Source organism: Silene latifolia, chromosome X (genome assembly GCF_048544455.1).
Source record: "Silene latifolia isolate original U9 population chromosome X, ASM4854445v1, whole genome shotgun sequence".
NCBI classification, from domain to species: domain Eukaryota; kingdom Viridiplantae; phylum Streptophyta; class Magnoliopsida; order Caryophyllales; family Caryophyllaceae; genus Silene; species Silene latifolia.
In genome coordinates, this window is record NC_133537.1 from 15186664 (window position 1) to 15210060 (window position 23397).

At 38.4% G+C, this 23397-nt stretch overlaps 3 protein-coding genes across 3 annotated transcripts; 2 read left to right on the forward strand and 1 right to left on the reverse strand.

Annotated features, from left to right (window-relative positions):
- Window positions 1-3041: 3041 nt before the first annotated feature.
- On the forward strand, window positions 3042-10503 carry LOC141623013 (C2 and GRAM domain-containing protein At1g03370-like). The gene is made up of 8 exons (XM_074439047.1): window positions 3042-4907; window positions 5275-5457; window positions 5581-5864; window positions 5982-6098; window positions 7144-7406; window positions 8586-8754; window positions 9562-9834; window positions 9932-10503. The coding sequence occupies exons 1-8, from the start codon at window positions 3458-3460 to the stop codon at window positions 10112-10114; spliced, it is 2922 nt and encodes a 973-aa protein (XP_074295148.1). The 5' UTR covers window positions 3042-3457; the 3' UTR covers window positions 10115-10503.
- Window positions 10504-11295: 792 nt separating this feature from the next.
- LOC141623012 (protein NETWORKED 4A-like) lies at window positions 11296-17208 on the forward strand. The gene is made up of 4 exons (XM_074439046.1): window positions 11296-11584; window positions 14178-14261; window positions 14808-14919; window positions 15278-17208. Exons 2-4 carry the CDS (start codon window positions 14247-14249, stop codon window positions 16933-16935), a joined length of 1785 nt encoding a protein of 594 aa, XP_074295147.1. The 5' UTR covers window positions 11296-11584; window positions 14178-14246; the 3' UTR covers window positions 16936-17208.
- A 563-nt stretch (window positions 17209-17771) lies between these two features.
- Window positions 17772-22931, reverse strand: LOC141623014 (protein NUCLEAR FUSION DEFECTIVE 4-like). Its single transcript, XM_074439048.1, has 3 exons — window positions 22364-22931; window positions 19951-20774; window positions 17772-18492 (listed from the first exon to the last, which is right to left on the reverse strand). The coding sequence occupies exons 1-3, from the start codon at window positions 22694-22696 to the stop codon at window positions 18024-18026; spliced, it is 1626 nt and encodes a 541-aa protein (XP_074295149.1). The 5' UTR covers window positions 22697-22931; the 3' UTR covers window positions 17772-18023.
- Window positions 22932-23397: the final 466 nt, after the last annotated feature.

A 23397-nucleotide genomic window follows, 5' to 3' on the forward strand; every position in this document is an offset into this window, starting at 1 on the left:
TTTTAATTAAGAGAAAGCCTTGGGTATAAAGCTTAGGGAGAGATCCTACACTTGGATCTTGTTCTTCCATCTTAGGAAAGCTCAAGAACAAAAGAAAAGGAGATTTCTTTTGTGCCCAATAAAACCGAAATCACCCATTGTAAGAACATGATTTCTCCTCTATTTTATCATATTGTTTGCATGCATAAAATCCGTATTTAATTTTATGACAAATTAATTTAAACATATATGAGTATGTTAGTATGTATATAGATCTACATTTCCTTCATATGCATGACCCACGGGAGAGTCACCTACATTTTATGAAACGGGTCCTGCGCTATGTCAAAGGTACTCTCGAATTCGGGCTCACAATGACCGTCTCCAAGTCGCACAATCTTAATGCCTACTCTGATGCCGACTGGGCCGGTTGCCCCGACTCACGCTGATCCACTTCGGGCTACTGCGTATTTTTGGGTGACAATTTGATATCCTGGTCCAGGTCATGGTCTCCAAATCTAGTGCCGAGGCTGAGTATCGCGGGGTAGCAAATGCCGTTGCTGAAATGAGCTGGCTGCGCAATCTCCTTATTGAGCTTCAAATGCCAGTCCAACGTGCCACCCTCGTTTATTGCGATAATGTATCTGCTGTATATCTTTCCGGCAACCCCGTCCAACACCAGCGCACGAAACACATTGAAATCGACATACAATTTGTTCGTGAGCAGGTACAACTTGGTAAGGTGCGCGTTCTCCATGTGCCCTCTTCATATCAATATGCTGACATCTTCACCAAGGGCTTACCGCGCCAACTTTTCACGCAATTTCGCTCCAGTCTTTGCCTCCATTCTCCTCCCGCTACGACTGCGGGGGTGTATTAGTAGAAGTAAATATCCGTAATATTATGTAAATATTCGGCTGCTAGTTTTATGTAAATATCTTTGATATGTTCTCATTGTACGTTCCCACTGTAACCGATGTATATATATTCTGAGATCACTACAAGAAAACAAGACAAAGGCGACAGAGAAGCTACAGTCGCCAATTTGGCGACAGAAAAAAAAAACTCGGGCGACGGAAAACAGTCGCCAATTTGGCGACTGTAGCTTTTTATCCAAAAATCTGTATGAAATCCACGGGCGATCGAAAGTTATCAATTTGGCGACCGAAAACGATGATCGCCAAATTTAGCGACAATACCTGTCGCCAATTTGGCGACCGAAAAATCGCCAATTGTGTGAACACAAATAAATCATAGATCCACCTCCCCCAGTATCCACCTTCTCATTTACATAAACAAAACCCACCATTAGTCACTTTACCGAAACGCATCCCACACTCCGTCTTTTATTTTGTTCTCACTATACAAAAAACTACAAAAATTCATTTTTAAATAGATCTTGGCTTCCCCAAACTTCATCAGTTCATCTTTCACTTGTGTTTTCCTAATAAAACCACAAAAAATCAATGATCTCCAAACATACATCTCGCTAAAACAAGATTAACCTTCACCAAATTTTCAATTTTATTACTTCTTTTTTCGGATTTCATCTTATTTTTAAAGGTATTAACCCACAAAAATTTGAAGACAAAAAGGAAAAGAGAAGCACAGAAGACGGATCGGGCTTTGATTAATGTGCAAATTCGATGGTACATTTTGTAATAGCTTTTTTGGCCGATATGTAATGTAAATTTTTAATGTTATTGATGTAAATGGCTTTGATTAATGAACAAGTTTGTATTGTAAATTTGTTGATGTAAATAACTTTGATTAATGAGAAAATATTTGATGTAAATTTATTGGTGTAGATTTATTGTAGGAATCTTGTAAATAAAGAATCGCTTTTTGGTTTTGTTAAGTGGCTAGGAAGCCTCTTTCTTTCTATGCAAGATGCAGATCTCGAATTTTTTTTTTATTTTTTTAATGCCAAAATTGGCGACGGATGGTAGTCGCTGATTTGGCGACGATGTTTATGTGGTAGTCGCCAATTTGGCGACCATAATCGGTCGCTTCGAGTAATTTAATTTAGGCGACGAGGCCTTGCGACTAACGCGGGACGACTGCTTTCGGTCGCCAATTTCCTTTTAGCGACTAAAATCAGTCGCCTATTTTGGTCGCCCGAGACTGAAATTCTTGTAGTGGATAATGAATGGAATGAATCAGGGATTCAATCATTTACAGTCTTCACACCCAAATTCGCCCCTTGTGGTTCCCATCACAAGGGGATGTGCACATTAATGATTTGGTTCGCTCGTTGCGATGAGCGGGGCTTAGGTGGGCAAAGCTGCGGTCTCCCACTAGCGGTGTGGGTTACCTGTTGTGATGAGCGGGGTTTAGGTGGGCAAAGCTGCGGTCTCCCACTGGCGGTGTGGGTTAACTGTTGTGATGGGTAACACGGCAGGACTACATACTTCGGTGTGTAGTCGGTTACTGGTTACTATGGAGTTTGGAGGATGGTTACTACAGTTTGGATTGACTTTTGTATTGGTTTGTGTTTGTGATTTCTTATTTTGATTATGCAGTTGGCTGACCCCGTTTATTCAAAACTGTGGTGATCGATTCGGGATGGTGAGCAGTTAGTTTAGCAGGTATTGGACGTTGATGTTGCTTGCGGGATTTGGATGAGATCGAGTCATCAAGCCGTGTTAGAGCTGCCGCTGTCACTTTATACTTTAGTTGTTCTTTCATCTCTTTTCGGAGTTGTTTTCCTTTTTGACTATGTTTTGTATAAACAGTAAGAATACATTTAATAAACGTTCTTTTATGGTCTATTTGATATACTTATTTCGAGCAACCGAGATGGTAACGCCCTTACTTAATAGGGAAAGTCTTGTTAAGACTCCTTGGTCTATTCACAAATTAACTCTTTATTTCGGTTCGGTTCAGTTTAGTTCATATCCATTAAATTCAATTCAGTTTAATTCTTTTTTTTTTTTTTTTTTTTTTTTTTTAACAATAATAATTCAGTTTAATTCAGATCCATTTCAATTTAGTTCAGTTCAATTTAAACGATTTTAGTCCAAGAAGGCCTTAAATTTGCGGACCCCTAAAAGGCTAAAAGTGTTGGAGAAAAGGTTGTATGTCAGAAGCGAGAAATAGTAAACGAACGCGGATTTGAGTAAGAAAAGGAAAGAGGGGAAATGTTGAGAAGAAAAGTCAAAAATCCAAAAAGACGTGGAAATGCAAGTCATCTCTGCAAGTTTCATAGAGGAATAGCCATACGACTTCTTCGACTACTCAAATCTCCATTGATTCAGGTTCTATTCTCCATTGGCATTCCATTCGCACATCGTGTATAGTTGTATGTATTCTATCTATCTATCCTAGGGTTTCTGGTTGACCTTGTAATAATTGTATCTTGTAACTTGTACTGTATTGTATTGTACGGAGTATTGTATGTTCAATCATAATTTAAATTTATATACACAATACATACGGAGTATTTAGTGGTATACTAGATATATAGCTGGTAGCGGCGATGAAACTGGTGGTTCGGGTGATCGAAGCTCGGAATATACCGGCAATGGATCTAAACGGGTTAAGTGACCCTTATGTTAGATTACAACTAGGGAAACAGAGGTTTAGAAGTAAGGTTATTAAGAAGTGCTTAAACCCTTACTGGGGAGACCATTTCTATTTCCGTGTTGATGATTTGAGTGAGGAGCTCCTTATTTCTGTTTTGGATGAGGATAAGTACTTCAATGATGATTTTATCGGTCAGGTCAAGCTTCCCGTTTCTCGTGTTTTCGATTCTCCCGATAAGTCCCTCCCTACTTCCTGGTATCCTCTCCTCCCCAAGACCAACAAGTCCAAACCCAAGGACTCTGGTGAAATCTGTCTTCACATATATCTTTCCCAAAATGGCTCTTTTAAGGACTTGCCTAATACTAATGTTACTGCTGCACCTTCACTTCTCCTTGACTATGCTACCGATTCCCCCACTTCATCTTCTGCCAACAATGTCCCTAAATCTGATGCCTTTTTTGAACCCCTTAATTCCGATCTTACTGGAGACATGTCTGATGAGCACCCGTCTACTTCTGCTTCCTTTGATGAGATGCTCACCACTATGGAGGCCAGCCATCAACAAACTGACCTCCCAACTAACTTACCTGGAGGCGTGCTTCTTGACCAGCATTACTTGACCACGACGACTCAACTCAATGCATTGCTTTTCTCACCCGATTCCGCATTTCCTCTTGCTCTAACTGAGGCTCAATCCAAGACAGATCCTCATTTTGGTCAGTGGACTTTTGACAATCAAAGTTTGAAAAGACAGAATACATACATCACCCCGCCCTCTAAATTACTTAAGGCTGTCAAGGCTTTTGAGGACCAGTCCTACTTACTGGTAGATGGAAAGTCCTTTGCCGTTTTTGTCAGCATTGCTACTCCCGATGTCATGTATGGAAACACCTTTAGGGTTGAAATTCTCTACTGTATCACGCCTGGCCCCGAGTTACCATCAGGAGAACAATCTTCTCGCTTGGTGATATCATGGCGAATGAATTTTGTGCAAAGCACTATGATGAAGGGAATGATTGAGAATGGAGCACGGCAACCTCTTAAGGATAACTTTGACCAGTTCTCCACTGTTTTATCACAGCATGTCAAGCCTGTTGATGTCAAGGGAACTGCTTCTGAAAAGGATCAGCTTTTAGCAACTTTGCAAGCCGAACAACAGTCAGACGGGAAGCTGTTTGTCCAATACTTTGCTAATTTCACTGTTGTATCGACCATTATTATTGTAGTTTACACTCTTTCTCATATTTGGAAGGCGGCACCAAGCACTGTTCAAGGTCTGGAATTCGTGGGACTCGACTTGCCCGATTCAATTGGAGAGGTGGTTGTTTCTGCTGTATTGGTTCTTCAGGCCAAGAGAATTTTTGATTTGGTTGCACGCTTCATGCAGGCAAGAACACAGAAGGGTAATGGTGTAATGCTGATACTTTTTATCCTGATATTTTTCTTGGGCGATGAAACTCCCCTTCTGAAGTTTTCTCTTCTAAGTTTAGACCATGTTGTGTGCCTGTATCCATCTAGTTATTTGTGGCTTTTTCTCAAGTTGTATGTGTTATCTTTATGCATTGTTAAACAACGGAGTCACTCAAACAAAATCCATTTGTCAAAATTTTGAATTAAACATGGGAAGTATGTCAATTGATAAACTTTACTTGCTCTTTTGGTCGACTTGTCTACTCTTAGATTAGGATTTTGATATGTAGATTAGATATTTCTATGTGATCCATTCTCTTTTACTCCACTGAGTGATTCTTCTGTATGCTTTGATTGTAGGCAGTGATCATGGAATTAAAGCTCAAGGAGATGGATGGTTACTAACTGTTGCATTGATTGAGGGAAGCAACCTAGCAGCTGTAGACTCAAGTGGTTTCTCTGATCCATATGTAGTCTTTACTTGCAATGGGAGAACTAGAACCAGCTCAATTAAGTTCCAGAAGCTGGATCCTCAATGGAGCGGTAATATTCCTTCTATAGCCTTGCCTAGTATATCATTGGTTGCCTCTGTGTGCTGTTCTTATTAAGGATGAATCTAATTTTCATAGATTTGTCTATGTTTCATTGTCTTGTGCAAAAATGCAGAAATTTTCGAGTTTGATGCTATGGATGATCCCCCATCGGTGCTTGAAGTAGAAGTATTTGATTTTGATGGGCCTTTTGATGAAGCAACCTCCTTAGGACATGCTGAAATAAATTTTCTCAAGGCTAACATATCAGAGCTCTCTGACATATGGGTTCCTCTTCAAGGGAAGCTTGCACAGGCATGGCAGTCAAAGTTACGATTGAGGATTTTTTTGGATAACTCACGAGGAGGCAATGCTGTTGGGGAATATCTTGCAAAAATGGAAGAGAAAGTCGGAAAAAGGGTAATATTAATCACATCGTATTGACATCATATCTTGTTTCCTTAACATCATCACTGTGTACATGTTTCTGAATTTCTGGTATGCTCTTTTTGATTTGCGCACAAATTATCTGCACAGATAAATCAGCGATCTCCTCAGACAAATTCAGCTTTTCAGAAGTTATTTTGCCTTCCAGCTGAAGAATTTCTAATCAATGACTTCACTTGCCATCTGAAACGCAAGATGCCACTTCAGGTGCAATACCTTCTTAATTTGTGTGATATACTCGCCCCCATACAAATCCAGCGTACCCAATTTCCTTTTTCGTCCATTAAAATCCATCTTACCCATTTCCTTTTTTTTTTTGGCGAAAACATCACATTAACTTACATTAATATTTTAACTCGCCCCACTTTAGACTAATATAAACCTTAACCGGCATACCCTATTACCCAACCACCTACCCCCCTCCTCAACTCACCAACCACCTCACACCTCGGCTCATCACCAACATCCACCACTTTGACCCTCCACTCCCCACCCCTCGGCCCTCACTCCTCGCCCTGCAGACTCACAACTCACCCAATTAGATCCTACCAGACCGACTACCCGTGCCACCAGACCAGTTACACTACCAGATCCACCAGCCCACGGGTCCAGCCAGACCCAATGACCCCACTAGACCCATCCCCATCCGAGTCGATCTCAATATCACCATTGAGCAGTCCGTCTCAACACCACCTTGGAGCCCAACACACTTGACTTGCCACAAGACTGGGCCCACCACCAGCATCCTGTAGAAATCCACTGTCAGCTCTTATCCTTCATTCCTCGACCCTCATCCGACCAGATCTGGTCATGTCAACTCCTCCCTCGTCATTCTCTTCTTTATAGTGGTGGTGAGTTCAAAGGTGGTGTCACTGGTGTGTTCATGGGGGGTGGTGGTAAGGTCTGTTAGGCATTTTGACTTGTGAGTCGTGGTGATGGTGGGTCCGTCAGGTAGAGGGTTCGTGATGGTGGTGGTGGGTCATTAGGTGGTGGTAGTGGGGGAGTTCAATGGTGGTGGGGTATGAGCTTAGTGAAGTTAAGAAGTTATTAGTATGCACACACAAATTTAGGTTAACTACAGACATGTTTTTGTAATATTCATGCTATGACATCATGGTTAGGCTGGATTTGAATGGAGGGGGTACTAAACTAAGACAATTTCAAAAATTTCTTTTGATGTTTTTATTCTCCTCTACTGGCATATGAATACAATCTTTTGTAATCCAACTTAAAATTGCATCTGATGCTACAGGGTCGACTTTTTCTATCAGCAAGAGTGATAGGATTCCACGCAAATCTGTTTGGACATAAAACTAAGTTCTTTTTTCTCTGGGAGGACATAGAAGACATTCAAGTGGCTTCTGCTAATCTTTCTTCAATGGGGAGTCCGATCGTTGTCATCACTCTTCGTAAGGGAAAAGGTTTAGATGCAAAGCATGGTGCAAGGAATCAGGATGAAGAAGGGAGGCTGAAATATTACTTTCATTCATTTGTTTCTTTCACCATGGCACACAGGTAACATTGAGTAATGTGTATTCATAGCTTTCCTACAAATTTTCTTCTCCTATTTGTTAGTGCCATCTATTTGTTCTTATTGTTAATACTTGTTATATTTGTAATTTTGTATCAATTTAATTTTGACTTCCATGGAGCCAAATACTCGCTATTATTTTGTTTTAGAATATGATTTATATAGCAAAATGGCTCATCCAACTATCTACGCTATAAATGATGACATGATGTGATATAGATTCAATCAATGCATAATTCTATGCAATTTTCATCACGAGTCCTCTAAGAACAGTCCCCTTTGTTTTCAACACAAGAGTGAATGTATGTACAGCACTACAGCTAACCCTCTTACATTTCCATAAGCGGGGGTATTTGAGATACTTAGGTAATGATAATGATGTTTTTGACCAGGTTACCGGATTTGCCAAGTCACCTACTGTATCGCAAATCAATTTGCAGGAGCAACTTATTCGAATGACACGACATTATGGTGTTTAGTTCGGATAATTTGATATTTTACAAACAAGTCGCGTCTATGTCTACATAAAAAAAGCAGTCATTGGAAGCAATTCCATACACAATTCATTATGGGTTGGCTTAAACCGACCCTCACATACCCTACTATTTGCCGGAGCCCTTAGGCATTGGCTATTGTTGTTGTTGTTGGACACTGGACACCATCATGTGGCTCCCTATATGTGTCGGCGAGTGTGAGTAACATAGCAATTTACTTCAAATTTCTCCTAGCTTGTTTATTCTACTCTTCTTTGCACCTTTATTTGTATCATTTACTTATCTTTTTTTTATATGTAAGCCCTCTTTAAAATTTAAAACCAAATGGAGCGTTGTTGCGCAAAATGTTATCCCACAAACAAGTATTTCATCTAACAGAAAGAGTGCCTCATGTGCATGACACATATTTTACTCTCGCATCCCGTCGCCATGGGCTGTCTATCATGCCTTTGGTGCATCTCTTGCCTTTCAAACTATGTGGCATATAATTTACTTTATTTAGAGCCTCATCTTTCTTTGTTATCAATATTGTCAAACAGTATACATGACTACATGATTACAGTATGTGATTGTAGACATTCACTGGTCACTTCAGATATGTCATATAATGTGTATTTTGTTGTTGCTGCTTGGGGTGGTGTTATATATTTGCTGATATTTTTGATGCAGAACAATTATGGCCCTTTGGAGGGCGAGATCATTGAGCCCTGAGCAGAAGGTAAAGATTGTTGAAGAAGATTTGGAGACCACAAGTCTTCAGACGGAGGAAAGTGGAACATTTGTGGGCGTCGAAGATGTTAGTCTGTCTGAGGTTTACTCGTCCGTTCTTTCAGTTCCTGTGAGCTCTCTTCTCCTCCCCCCTCCCCCTCTCTTTCTCTCATTGTTTTTTGGGAAAATGTAGGTACTTGTTAACTTTCGAAATATAAACTTTAGGCGCCTTTGAGCAAAAATAAAATGTTAGGTACCTATGTGCAAACTCATGTAAATGTCTGGTAACCTTCTAACAAAAAAAAAATCAATAGAAAACATGTCCGCAAAAATAAAATGGTAGGTACCTATGTGCAAACTCGTGTAAATGTTTGGTACCTTGTAACAAAAAAACTCAATCGAAACATATGTTTGCATTTATAGTGGCATCCTCGTTATCCATACCAAAAGGATAAGTTTCATGAGGTAGGCATTTCTAGAAACGTTGTTTTACTTATAATTACCAACGGAAATTAATCACAAGCTTTCTCATAATGTTTGTTATTTCCTTCTTTTGGGAAGGAAATAGGGCTGTCCATTCTAAAAAGTTTTGAAAGGGGTTGCTGTCTGATATATTTGAAACTTTTAGATTCCAGTGATAGACTGGCAGACAGTCATTTTTCGTATTGAATTGTCATTCAAATTTTTTCTTTGCCATGGAGCAGTAGATCAGTCAATTTTTTCTTTGACAACGTTTTTGCGTACTCCGTATCATAATTTCAGAGGACATGCATTTAACTCCCCTCCTCCAAAAAAGAAGTTATTTTCTGTGTAGAAGATACTTTTTATTAGTATGGTGCACTACACCCACCCTCTTCCCGCTACAGGATTAGTTTTGTAGTCTTCTCAATGTGTCAAATGATTTTCTGAACTTCTATTTTATTGATGCCTACTCTAGGCGAACTTCCTGATGGGGCTTTTCAGTGGAGGTGAAATTGAATTGAGAGTTATGGAGAGAACTGGATGCGTTGACTATTCTTGCACTTCCTGGGAACTCGACAAAACTGATGTATATGTGAGGCAAATATGCTACAAATTTGATAAGCATGTATCCAGATATACAGGAGAAGTGACCAGCACACAACAAAAATCTGTCTTTCCTGATAAGAATGGTTGGCTCATTGATGAGGTTTTGACACTCCATGGAGTTCCACTTGGCGATTATTTCAATGTATGCATTATTGCGTGGGATTTGACCATTACATTCTTAAAACTTAGTATGTCGTGTCCTTGCTAACATACTGTATCTATGTATGTGCATCTTGCAGCTTCACCTCAAGTACCAGATTGAAGAAAGATCAAAGGGTTGTTCTGTGAAAGTAATGTTTGGGATTGCTTGGTTGAAAAGCACCAGACATCAGAAAAAGACCTCCAAAAACATCCTCTCAAACTGGCAAGATCGCCTGAAAGTGATGTTTGCTACAGTTGTGAAAGAATATGTTAAAGCCTGAGAGGACATTTTCCATGGCAACAATGTTTGGGAATTGTATGTTTGTTTAACAAAAACAAGGCCACTTTCTGAACTGGCTAGTGGCTGCCATTGCAGATGACCGAGATCATCATCATGATCATCATCATCGAGTTGAGTTGTTGGCTTTCGTTCGTTGTGCATTTAACCTCTTGTTATGACAGCAGGTATAGGGAGTCAAGATTCAAGTAACAGCTGAGCAGATTCGCTAACCAGTGTATAGATGCAAATTAATGTGTTCATTCTTTTCTGATCCGTTGGCTTTTACTGTATACAAGTCCATTTAGCCGAGTTGATGTATGAACAAGCTTTTTTTTTTTTTTTTTTTTTTACTTCAATTCAATAAAGGGTATGCAAGTGATTGTTTGTTAACCAGGCTGCTTTAGTAATTAGTATGGAGCATTTGATTTGATGGCGGACCCTGTTGAAGAAAACACTGAAATTAAACTTGAAAACCACTCTAACCAGAATCGTTGCTTCTTAAATACTCGTACTATTCCATCCATACGTCTCCTTAATAGTAAATACTACGGAGTATATCCTTTGTTTTGAAATGAACAAGGAAAATTCCTTTGGAAGGTAATGAGATTTTATCGACTCCATTGTTACCTGCTGAATGAACTGAACCTATTGAACAATCCCATTCATCATCTAGTAATTGAAGCAATGAGATTAAAATGCAGTTAAACTTGGGTACACTGACCATGATATTCAGTGTCAATTCTGTGTCTAAAAGAACACTAATGAAAGTACAATATACATTGAGAGGGAGCAGTAATTAATACTGAAACACCCTAGATATTTTTATATTTTTTTTTAACTACAGAGTACATTGTCCTCTCCGTCCCGGTTAAAAATTATACAGTATATTTTAATTTTAGGGTGTATTATTCAATAATTACACAAATTATAGGGTAAGACCATTGTACGGTGCAATCAGATAAAAAATGACCACTTTATGCTAAAAAAATGACCATTTTAAGTTGAAAAATGATCATTTTTTTTTTACTATTATAAAGGGAATGACCACTTTTTTAAAGTGATCATTAATTAACATAAAATGTTTACTATTTATCATATAAAGTAACCATTTTTGTTTGTTTGTGGCTACTAATTACGGGTAGAATAATGAGTTTAATGGGTCTATCGTAAAAATGAATAAATATAATGAAAGTTGAACTGTTCTCCAATATTGTGTGATTAAAAATGAGAGAAAGTGTCTGGCAACACAACTCCCCTTTCCTCATTTCTCTGTGGTTGCGGCTGAACAAAGCCCTTCAAGTTCAAGGCATTGATCAAAATTGGTTTGATTTTGACTTTGTGCCTTGTACTTGTGCGTGGAACAAAATTACACAATTCATATCCATCTATCTATCTTCCTTCTCGATCAATTTCATCAAATTAACAACTTGATTTGCAGCTACTATTTTGGATTGAGTCAACTGTTTAGAAGGTAACACAATTCTACCCCCCTTACTATTATCATTACTGCTATTTTGCTAATTCTTTGATTATATTCATAAAATGCTATGGTTTTCTCATGGGAGTATAATATAAGTATTATTAGTAGTTACTCGTACATAAATTCTTGTATTTACATGATTGCGACAATAGGATGTCATCGCTTACTGGATTGATTCCTTGTCTTATTATATCAATATTGGTTGTAGTGTATTTGGATGGAGGGTTGTTGAATAATTGCTAATTGAGGTCTACCTGGTTGAGCTCCATACATAGTTATGCCTACAAGTATTTTTGAGAATTGGAGGGAAGGGAAGGGAAGGGAGACAATTTCCCGTGTTTGGTTAGCCAATTTGGGTTGAAGAGGTTTAGATGCGAGGGAAAATAGATCCCTCCATTTCCCTTCTCCAAGGCAAATAATTTCCCCTCCAACAAAGGGAAGATTTGGAGAAAAAACTCTGTGTTTGGATGGCAAAAAAGGAGGGAAAGGGAGGGGAGGGAAAGGAAGGGGAGGGGAGGGGAGGGAGAATGGAGGAGGTGATTTTCCCTCCAAATCTTGCCTATGTTGGTGTGGAAATATTTTGCCTTATAGGAGGGAAATGGAGGGATCCATTTTCCCTTCCCTCCAAATCTCTCTACCTTCATTTTGCTATCCAAACAATGGATTCCTCATCCTTCCAATTCCCTCCCCTCCCTTTCTCTCCAAATCCTCAATCCAAACACATCCTTAATCATTTATTCCACCTCCTTTTCCCTCCTTTCCCGTTCCCCACCTTTCCCTCCCATTTTGATATCCAAACAATGCCTTAGGGTGTGTTTGGATAGCAAAAGTGGAGGGAAAGGGAGGGGAAGGGGAAGGAGGGAAGAGAAAGGGAGGGAAGGGAAGGGGAGGGGGAATGGAGTATAAGTGTTTGGATACAATTTCCCTCCAAATCTTGCCTATTATGAAGAGATTTTGATTAGGCGAGGAGGAGGAAAATTGGATCCCTCCAAATCTCTCCCCTTCCATTTCCCTCCACACTTATTTGCTATCCAAACAAGGGATTTTAAATTCCCTACTCTCCCTCCCTTTCTTTTTCCTCCAAATCACTCAATCCAAACGCACTCTAAAAGTTGTCGGCTCGAGCCGGATAATCATATGGGAAAGCTTTTCTATTGTGTTCGAGTTGTCATTTCCTTTGACCTCCACATGTAGATAAGTAACTAAGAGCCTTGTATTTTAAGGCCTTGTTTGGATAGGTGGATTTAGAGGGAAAGGTAAGGGAGGGAAATTAGGGATTTGGAGGGGAAGGGAAAATAGATCCTTCAATTTCTCTCCTATAAGACAAATTATTTCCTCTCCAACAAAGGAAAGATTTGGATGGAAATCACATCCCTCCATTCTTCTTCTTTTCCCCATTCTTTTCCCTCTATTTTTAGTACCCAAAGAGTCTTACGTGTCCCATGGTTCGTTGAAACTTTGACAATATGATATTTGTATTGAGATGAATATTTGTACGAGTATTGAGCGAAAGATTCGTTACTCTTTGATTTTGAACTATGATGGAATAACGCAAAATGACTCGCTAAATTGGTTGCGCCTCTTTCCATTGTGAAGTGAGGCATTTTTCGATGAAATGTTCATCATGGATCATTCAGAAATAACCTCTTTGCGTTGCTAACACAAGGGTAAGGTTGTGTACATTTGACCCCTCCTTACCTCGCAATTTGCGGGAGCCATTGAGGCATTGGGGTAATGTTGTTGTGGATATTGGTACAAGTATTGAGATTTGTGGTCCTTGACCTAAGGTCAGCGACGAGAATACGATATTTGGATACCGGTTACTTTAGTTTGAGCATTGGTGTGAGCATTGTATATTTCTACGAGTTTGATTAATTATGCCGGTGAGAAAATAGTATTATACTAAGACAATTGTATGGAGTGTGTTCGAGGTTGAGATTAATCTTGGAGCGTTTGTATTAAACTGTATGTTTTATTTTTACTTGTGAGTTTCTCCTCAGGGCTACCATGGGGGTAGGTCTTGTCCTTTTATTTTGCTTACATGATTTCCATTGCGGTTCAAAAGGACATTGAAGTCAAGATTTATTTTACACAATTTGTATGTAATATCTTTGTAAAAGTTTGGCATTTTGTATAAAGACTTGTATTTTTTAAAAGTTCTGTTTATTAATGAGTGATACCCCAGATTATTTGATGAGTTTTATATAATACTAAATATTTTTCTTTTAAATTAGCCAAAAATCGGGAATCGCATTTAGGATAATATTTGTAACCTTACCCTATTTCTGTAGTTATTTTACTCTTAGTATTAGACAAAAAAAAGGGGTTCCTTAGTTAACCAATAAAATGGCAAGGTATAATGTGCAGTTGCTCAAAAATTATGATTCGTATTAGGATATTAAACCATTGGCTGGGTTTAACCACTAGCTTAAGCTTTTGTTTGGGATGGTCTTCTCATATGGTAGAGGTCCCAAGTTCGAACACGTGGTTGAGATGATCGTCTCATAATTCCTTCATTTTCTTGTCTTTCTGTCTATTTTTGTAATCTTCACTTGTAATGCTGCTCAATTTGTTGTTTGCACAGCTTGTAGGTGAATAGCAAATCTTCCCGTCATTGGATCTCTTTACTCTTTATAGATTTGGGTGATAATCTATGGCTTCTTCATCGGTAAGAAAACATCACTCGGCTATTTCATATAGAATTGGTTATGTAATATCTTTGTAAGTTAATACTACCTTCTAGAATTGCCTGTGTGCAATATAAATAGGATGGAAGTAGTAACCGTAAGTAAATTTAAGTGGTATAATTCATGTAGGTGTCACGTACAGTGAGCTCTGATCATAATTTACTTTCAATGGTGTAACTCTTGTAGATGTCTACAATTGTTTTGGAAATTCTTTGTTCCTTTCATTCATGAAAATATTTTAGGACTATTTTGGCTAAAACAATGCTCCACAAAGGGTTTTTCCGCCCGACCTATCCTACATACTAAACCTCTGTAGATAAATGTGTACATGTATAATTTACACAAATTTTAGTATGAGACGGTTTGATGAAGATTACTGTATTGCTCTGTATACTTTTGTGTTTATTGCAATTTTCAAACTCGATGCCAGCCGTGCAGTTCTTTCTGTGTACTCATTATTTGCCTCTACTCTGTGAAATAATATCTTGCAACTCAAGCATTAACCTTGATCTATTTAATAACCTTAGGTTCACACAAAGAAGTCCCTCAAAGGACTGGACTCAAGGAAATCAAATTCCTGGTGGTGGGACAGTCATATTGGTCCAAGAAATATCAAGTGGCTCTCTGAAAATCTAGATGGTGAGCAATACTACAAAATTTATAACTTAAACGGATGATGTGCATGATGCACTCTAAAGTAACTGGACATCTAAAAATTCTGGAGAATAAGAATGATACATCGCTTTTCTGCAGATATTAACGATGAATTGCAAAGCATTTATAGTAATTATACAAATATATATATACGAGTATATACTAGTCTACATCAGTAGTTATTTCTTCACCAATAAAAAAACATTGGTAGTTATTTGGATGAAAACAATAAAAATCTCTTCAATTGAATCATTGCATTGATCCTTCAATGGTTGGCATTTGATAGATGTCGGTTGCAAATCCTTTACAGGATGACACATTGTTTTTTTTTTTTTTTTTTCAGATATGGATCAAAATTACAAACGTATGCTAACATTAATTGATGGGGATGGGGATTCTTTTGCTAAAAAGGCTGAAATGTATTACCAGAGACGGCCGGAGTTACTCTCTCACGTGGAGGAGTTCTATCGGACATATAAATTATTGGCTGAGCGGTATGAGCATTTGACTGGAGACATGAGGAAACACCTCCTGCCCGAACTACACTCTCAGGGGTCTTCTGGGTTTGACTTAGGCTCTGAAACAGCAGCTGTTGCGTGGACTCCTCAAGATCCAAAGATAGGTCGCCGTGGAATTGGTCACCGAGCCGCTGGCTTTGACTTCTTCCTTGGCTATGGGAGAAGTGGACCAGATCGATCGGCAAGAGGAGATGAAACATCTTCAATATCAGATTCTGAGACCGAATCTGATATATCCTCGTTGCACAGCTATCCTGGAATGATAGTAAATGCAGGTGAAGAAGGGACGCAGACAAGGTTAACAGAACCTGAAATTGAGTCTTGTAGCGAGGAAAAGTTTCAGAATCAAGGACAAGAGTATAATAAAATTGGGTCCTTTAGGAGAAGCAGTAGTGAGAATTTTGATGATGTGCATTCTAGGATTGCTGTTTATGAGGAAGAACTAAAGATGGCAAAGGAAAAAATCTTTGAATCAGAGGAAGAGATCGCTAATCTGAAAACAGAGCTCCAAAAATGCAAATCACTAGAACACGTGGGGAATCTGCCCCTTGAGTTTCCTGCGTTGCGAGATAGCTCCTCTCTTGACGCTGAAAATGAAGATGCACTTGATGAAAGCAGTAATACATTGGATCTAGATGTTTCTGGACCAGAAGATAAAATTCAGGCACTAGTTAAGGAGTTGAGAAACACAAGGGCCAGATTCCAAGTTGTCGACAAAGAGTTGATGAAGTTAAGAAAGGAGAACGGAGAATCCACTGAAAGTATTCGTAAAATGCAGGATTTGCTTAAAATGGCTCAAAAGGATTCTGCCACTTGGAAACGGATGCTTGAGACAGAAAAACGACTGGCATCCAAGTTGCAAGAAAGGATTGCAAGGTACAAAACGAGTCTCAGTGACCGAGAAAAGGAGGTAAGGGAGCTGAAAGAAGAGTTATCTGATGCCAACCGCAAGTATCAGCTCCATGCTGAAATTTCAAGATTGTCTGATGAAAAAATTGGCTTAGAGGAGAGACTACGGGAGTGGGAAGTGCATTGCCGTTCTCTGGAAACTCAGCATGGGATGTTGGAAACAAAGTTGAATGATGAAATTGAACAGCAGAAGGCAGATATTGCTGATAAGACAGCTAGGTTGGAAAGTTTGGAAAGTGATTTTGATGCGTACAAGCTAAAATATGCCAGCTTGCTGACTGAGAAAGAAGAAGTTGAGTCCAAAGTAAGGGAAAAAGAAGATCAAATTATCCAAATGCAACACACGATTGCTGAAAATGAGGTGTTCAGAAAAAAAGCAGAAGAAGTGAGTATGAGGGTAGAGGAGCTGAGAGAAGAGGTTGAGGGGCAGAAAGATTTGATCATGGAAGCGGCTGAAGGAAAAAGGGAGGCGATCAGACAGTTGTGTTACTCGCTTGAGCATTATAGGAATGGTTATCAACAACTTCGACAAGCTTTCACAGAACACAAACAGCTACATGTTTGCGCATCATAACTAACTATTATTTGTTTTCCTGAATGTCTGTTCGATGCTTGCATATAATTTTGAGACCGTCTCCCTTAATTTGTTACCTACCTGTACATTTGAATGTATCATTAGGAAGCCTAGTTTGTGTGCTTTTATTGTTTCTTTCTTTGGAATGGAAGGAATAACTAATAAGGCAGCTCCTAACACAAATGTGATTATTTTGTGGACGTCGAACTGATGTACTTGATGGTGTGTACTGTCATACAATTGATTAATTTTGATTCTCGGACCATTTGTGCATACTAGAGATCTTATGCTGAGTTTCTTGAAGAGGGTAGTATTTTTGATTTCATTTTAATCTATTTTGTCTTCCTCACAGAAGGAAGCCAGCCTTGATGGCTCTAGCCTTAATTTGAAATTTTAAGGCCATGTCCTTTGCGAGGTTTGTTCTCTTGGTTTATCCCAAATTGTTCTCATTTGTAAATCCAGTAAGAAAATAGCAAATCACCCCCACAAGTTTGATATTATAAACAATTAGGCCTTTTAACTTAAACTAGTTTTGTTACTCACCTTTTAACTTATAAACTAGTTTTGTTACTCACGAATTTTACAGGAGTTTGAAACACAAGTTACTTATGTGTGTACTCCGTAGTATATAAAGTGAATTTTATTGAATTATTCAATTCTTAAACGTAAGTGAATTATTGAATTATTCAATATCAAGATTGTCAAACTAACAACCAAGTTTAAAACAATCAAAGATACGTTTTCATAGTTAGTCAGTATCATTAGGACTTTTCTTTTCTTTTTTTTTTTATTTTTCTTTTTTGGCAGCTGTAAAATTAGTATCATTAAGACTTGTATGTCCTTGTTCGTCACTTTTGCTAATAAAAAATTTAAAATGAGTACATATAAATAACTTACGGAATAATGTTAAATTCATTAAGACTTATATGTCCTTGTTCATCACATACATGGACTGATTAAAGTTTACAAGATTACAACAGACATGAGTTCCAAAATTGCATCTCCAGACGTGTCATTTTTCTCATCTACGCTCAAGAGATTCTCCATTGGCATTATATTTCAAAAATGAGACGAATGACCCGAAACAATCATGTTCCATTCACTACCGATTTCGATCTTTTGCTGGCCGAGATCTTTCTGTAAAGGTCCCTGGTTCTCATACCCATCAAAACATCGAGGGCACACCCGAAAAGACAAGCACCGGCCATGACGAGGAAGCAAAGCCGATAACAATGTGGGCCATAACACTCATTCCCGCCACTGGGCGTGACGGTAGCCTGTGCATCATATAGCAAGCCAGCAAGAAGGCCCGAGAAAAGGAACGATCCCAGAGGCAGGTTCAGGATGAGAATGTTGTATATCAGCCCGTAATATTTGAGCCCGAATAGTTCGGAGGCAGTAGGAACTGTGATTGCTAGGCGAACGCCATAGCATAGGCCAACTATGACGGAACCGATATAAAGGCTACCAGGTAGTGCCATTGCCATTATGACGTAACCTATAGCGATCAAGATTTGAGAGGCTGCATTGAAGAAAGGCCTAGGGATAGCAGCTCTCCTGCAGAGTTATAAACAGTCACACAATGACTCTCTGTATTGAACATGAATGTGTAAAGACACAACATACTCAGTAAGGAAGAAAATAACAGCTCCTATGACTAACTTTGTTGCAAGTTTAAGTAATGATTTTGAGCGGGGGTGAACGCCCCTGCTAGCCCTCCCCCGCTCCACCACTGGTCTCAAATATATAGGTTAAAGAAAAGAACACGAAGATGGTCAAAGGGATAAAAAAACAAAAATGATTCAAAATAGATTATATTTTTCAGTCAAAGGCAAAAATTAGTTGGATCCCTTTTCAAGTAACGTGAAAGTGGTTTCACATCCCTTGGATCAAGCCATTACCAAAGACGTCTTAGCCTAGTGGTTAAGACAGAGGTATCTTGACAATAGGCCACGAGTTCGAATCCCCTCCCTCATATATTATATTGGCCTTGCGCCTCATTTGACATTTAGGCTAGGCTTGTCTGAATGGAGTGAAATGTAAGGAGAGGGAGAGATTCTTCGAACATAGAAGGATTTTAAAGGAAATCCGGTAGAACAATAAAAAATGCAACTTAAAACATAAACCATTCAGAGCCTAAATAACAAGATTTCAACTCCTACATTTTCCATTTTGTGGGTAACTTTCACCTAAATGTTTTTAGTGACACCTATATTACATTCCCTCCGTGACATAGAATTTTCAGTTGGAAATTTAAGTGCGAATAAATAATGGATTGGTTGAATGTTTAAAAAAATTTGTCAATGACAATTCATATTACATGAATCTCATTTTCCAATCTCAAAAGATTATCAATAATCTAAAACCACGTCTTCAGTGCAGACCAAATCTACGAATTTATTGTCAATAACATTAACATAAGGCATCCAGGATGTTTCCCTCACGTTTCTTTTATATACTATCTTTCCTTTAGACTTTCCAGCAATTCAACGCAATGAAAGAACGGTCACTAAAAATTTGACAAGCCCACAGAATGAAGTTTCTGAACAACCGCATGTTGCTTGCAGGATTAAGAAAACGTGATGGGCATTTAGCCTAATTAATTAATTAATTAATTAATTACGGAGTCAAAAAAAGAACTATGACGTCCATTGCAAATCACGCATGCTAGTGGCCGGCTGGCTAAAAATCTTGCAATAGTTACAAACTCACACAGATCCCACTATGATATATTTTAAGCATATAATCATTATACACTCGTACTAAGCAAAGATTTTCAAGGTAGTTTATTATGCGGATCGATGGTGGAATCATATTACCTCCATCGATCATATTCATTCTGTCATATTTGAGTTTTTTAGTCAACTAGTATGAACTTAAAGTTAAAAAGTTACTCCCTTCGTCCAAATAATTTGTTTACCATATCCAAATCGAGGTTATGGTGAAGCGCTCAACAAAATATAAACTTCTCAAAGGAGAAAAGCTAAAAATATAGAAGTGGAAAAGTGTACTTACTTGATGCAATACTCAGAAACCGTTCCGGAAATGATTCTGCCAAAAAATCCCATAATGCTGAGAAGAGAAACAAAAATGGAGACGTCTGAATAGCCGAGAGCAGTCCCCATCTGTCCCATGTTGTTCATCACAGTCAAACCAGTCCCAACACCACACAAAAATGACACAAACAAAACCCAGAAATCTAGGGTCTTGAATGCCTCGACTATAGTATGTTCTTCTCCAAGAAGAGGCCGTGATTTCCTGAGATCCCCATTCACTAAACCATCGTCGGCTACTACCTCTTCCACTTGTTGTTGAGCTAGTAAAGGCTCGATGATTGGATCCTCAACATTGTCTATTTGTTTTGAGTCTAGCCAGGATTTTAGCCCGATGTAAGCCGGTATAAGCAAAGGGGTAGCCAACAAAGCCAAGAGAATGACTGAAAATGCAATGTCAAAAACATGTCCTTTTGAGCCAATAAAATCATAGGCTAACAAATAAACAGCCACGATGACAGCAATAATATTGAACCAGCTGAAGTACTTAGACTCTTGAGAGATTTCCGAGGGAGTGGAGGATGGTGGGACTTCGCGGAGGAAGAGCATTGCGATTAGGCAGACAGCAAAAGGGATAAGAGAGAGCATCATGAGAAACTCGGCAGGGCGATTAGAGAAAAGGGCATTGCAGAGATCAGTGAAAATAGCAGTGCTTAAACCCACATAACCCTTGAGAATCCCAGAAACAGGTCCCCTGTTTTTTCTGAAATTTCGTATGCATGTTACTAAGATAGCCGTGTTCATCCATGTGGTGCTATTCCCTCCCATGCACATGAATATACACATCTGTAGACATGATAATAAATTATCAACATCAGTTACGTGTTGGATGAATCAAAAACTTAGAAACCAACCTAGAAAGTTCTGACCCATCATATTTTATTTTTTCTGAATTTATTAAACAATTGCTTTCGTATCAGAAATCACGGCAAATCCATATGAGCTAATAATGTGAAATCTACATAAGCTAATGGTGGTAGAAACACAGCTGTCAAAATATCCGCTTAATTAGATATAATAGGAATATTTATAATAGTTGGCCTCAACCATCATCTTAAGTTTTTGGTTGAGTTGGTTCATCGTATCAGAGCCGTCACAGTTTCGAATTCTGGCAACCTCAAAACTCCTCAAAAACTCGAAGTAGAAACCCAGCACAAGGTACGGGGGAGCCGGTGCACAACTAACCACTCTTCAAGCCCGGCGGGCATTTGAGTAAGGGAGCGTAATAGGAATATTTATAATAGTTGGACCTCAACCATCACCCTAAGGTTTTGGTTGAGTTGGTTCATCTATCAAATACATCTTTGATGTGATACGAACTTAGGAAGGCATAATAAGGTTGCTGTAAATAATATTCTACCAGTGCTATGAAATTTAGGACGCATAACTTGTCGACTGGTTCTAAATTTATAAAAAATAAAAAATATAAAAATGATAATGTGGACCCATTTGAGGTAAATAGTTTAAAACCGACACTATTATGTTAAATAGTTTGTTTTCAACCCTATTTAAGCAAAAACTTTGCTAATTTGAGCCCATCGGTGGCAGTAGAAACAAATAATCTGCTTAATTAGATAATAAAACATTGATGTCATACAAAGGCATAATAAGGAGCCGTTTGGTTACATACAGAAATTTACAATGTCTAGAAAGTGTCATATCACATGATTTTAGAATTCACGTGAATTAGAAAATGTTCTTTGGTTACATGTAGGCATTGTAATTTACGTAGCCATTCTCACTTACTTAGGGACCTAGGTAAGCAACTTCCTCCATTATGAAGGAATTTAAATTCATGAGAAGTATTAATTCATGAGAATTGGGGTAACCAAACAACCTACCCATTTTACAATTCACATGAATTGGACATGAATTGGGTAACCAAACGACCCCTAAAACTGCTGTTGTCAAGAGGGGCAACACTGACTATTTATTAGTACTCCCTCCTAATCAGCCTATTGTTCATGTTAGTCGCGTTTTGTTTTTTCATTCCTTATTTGGAAATTTTTGTTCGCTAAAAATTCAATTGCGGGATAGAATATATTGTGCGGTCTTAAATTCATTTTCATAATTTTTGTTCCAAAAAAAAAAAGAACAATAGGCTTATTAGGAGGGAGTACTAGTTATCATTTGTTAGCTACGAAATTGAAAATCAATAGACGTGGGTAAGAAGGTAGGATTGTTAGGTGAAGATAGCAGCAACCCAAATAGTCCGTATCATCTTAGACCGACCTACCCACCCGAAAACCTACCTACCCAAGATGGAGTTGGATAATAGACGACGATGCGTATGCGTGCAAGAAAAAGAAAAAAGAAATATGCGTGCAAGAAAAAGAAAAAAGGAAAAAGAAAAAAGAAAAAGGAAGAAAACAAACCAGCCAATAAGGAAAAGGTTGGACGGTCTTGCTAACAACAAGCCATTGAGCACCATAACCAAGAAGACCTTGAATAGAACCAATAAGAAGAAGCAACCAAGTTGGGAATGAATCTGAAGCAAGACCAGCAAGTATACCAAAAGCCTTACCAACATCTTTAGCAACAGATAGATTATTTAACTGTAGTTGTGTCAAATTCATCAATGTCTTTAATGCATCTGAGTAGTTTGAAAATGTATAGTTGTTTCCTGATATTGCTTGTACCCATACCGCCGTCACGAATCCAAACCATTTTAAGCTGCTATTGCTATTGTTATTGCTTTCTCCTCCCATTTTTCACTCAATTATTAATTCCTCAACTTTGAAGCTTGAAGCAAGGAGCAAAGTTGGTTTATATGTTTGTGTGTTGGAATTCGTGGGAGATTTTGTGATATTTTAAAGGCTACATTTTGGTGGGGCCTCTCTCAATTAATATTTTATTTTATTTGATTTGATTTTGGGAGGGTGGGAGACAAGACGTACAGTCGTTGTACCACTTGTACACATTGCCCACTTGCGGGCTGCGGCCATTACTCTATTCTCTATCGCACCTCGTTTTATACCACCTATTTTAATACACAAATAAGCATTCAGTAAGTTATTAGAAATACTTGATATTATTTTTTTTTTTTTTGGTCTAAACCATCCGGTAATCCGAACCACATTCGGCCGACTAATCCGGATTTCGGAGCGTGTCCAAGGATTACGGTATTTAAACCCCTCCCAATCGTTGATTGTGAGGGCTCGATCCATGACTCCCTCCTCTACCAAGCATCTTACTACTTACCTACGTTACCACTGCGCCAACCAACGATTGGTAAATACTTGATATTATAATATTATACTCCCTTCTCTTCGCTATTTTTCTCTTTTTTAAAAAAAAAAAAAATAAGAAAATGAAATTCAATCACACAAAACACACTACCTCACATGCAAATGAATTTGGACTACACAAATATTCCAAAAAAGAAATTAGAAAAGAAAAACTGAATAAT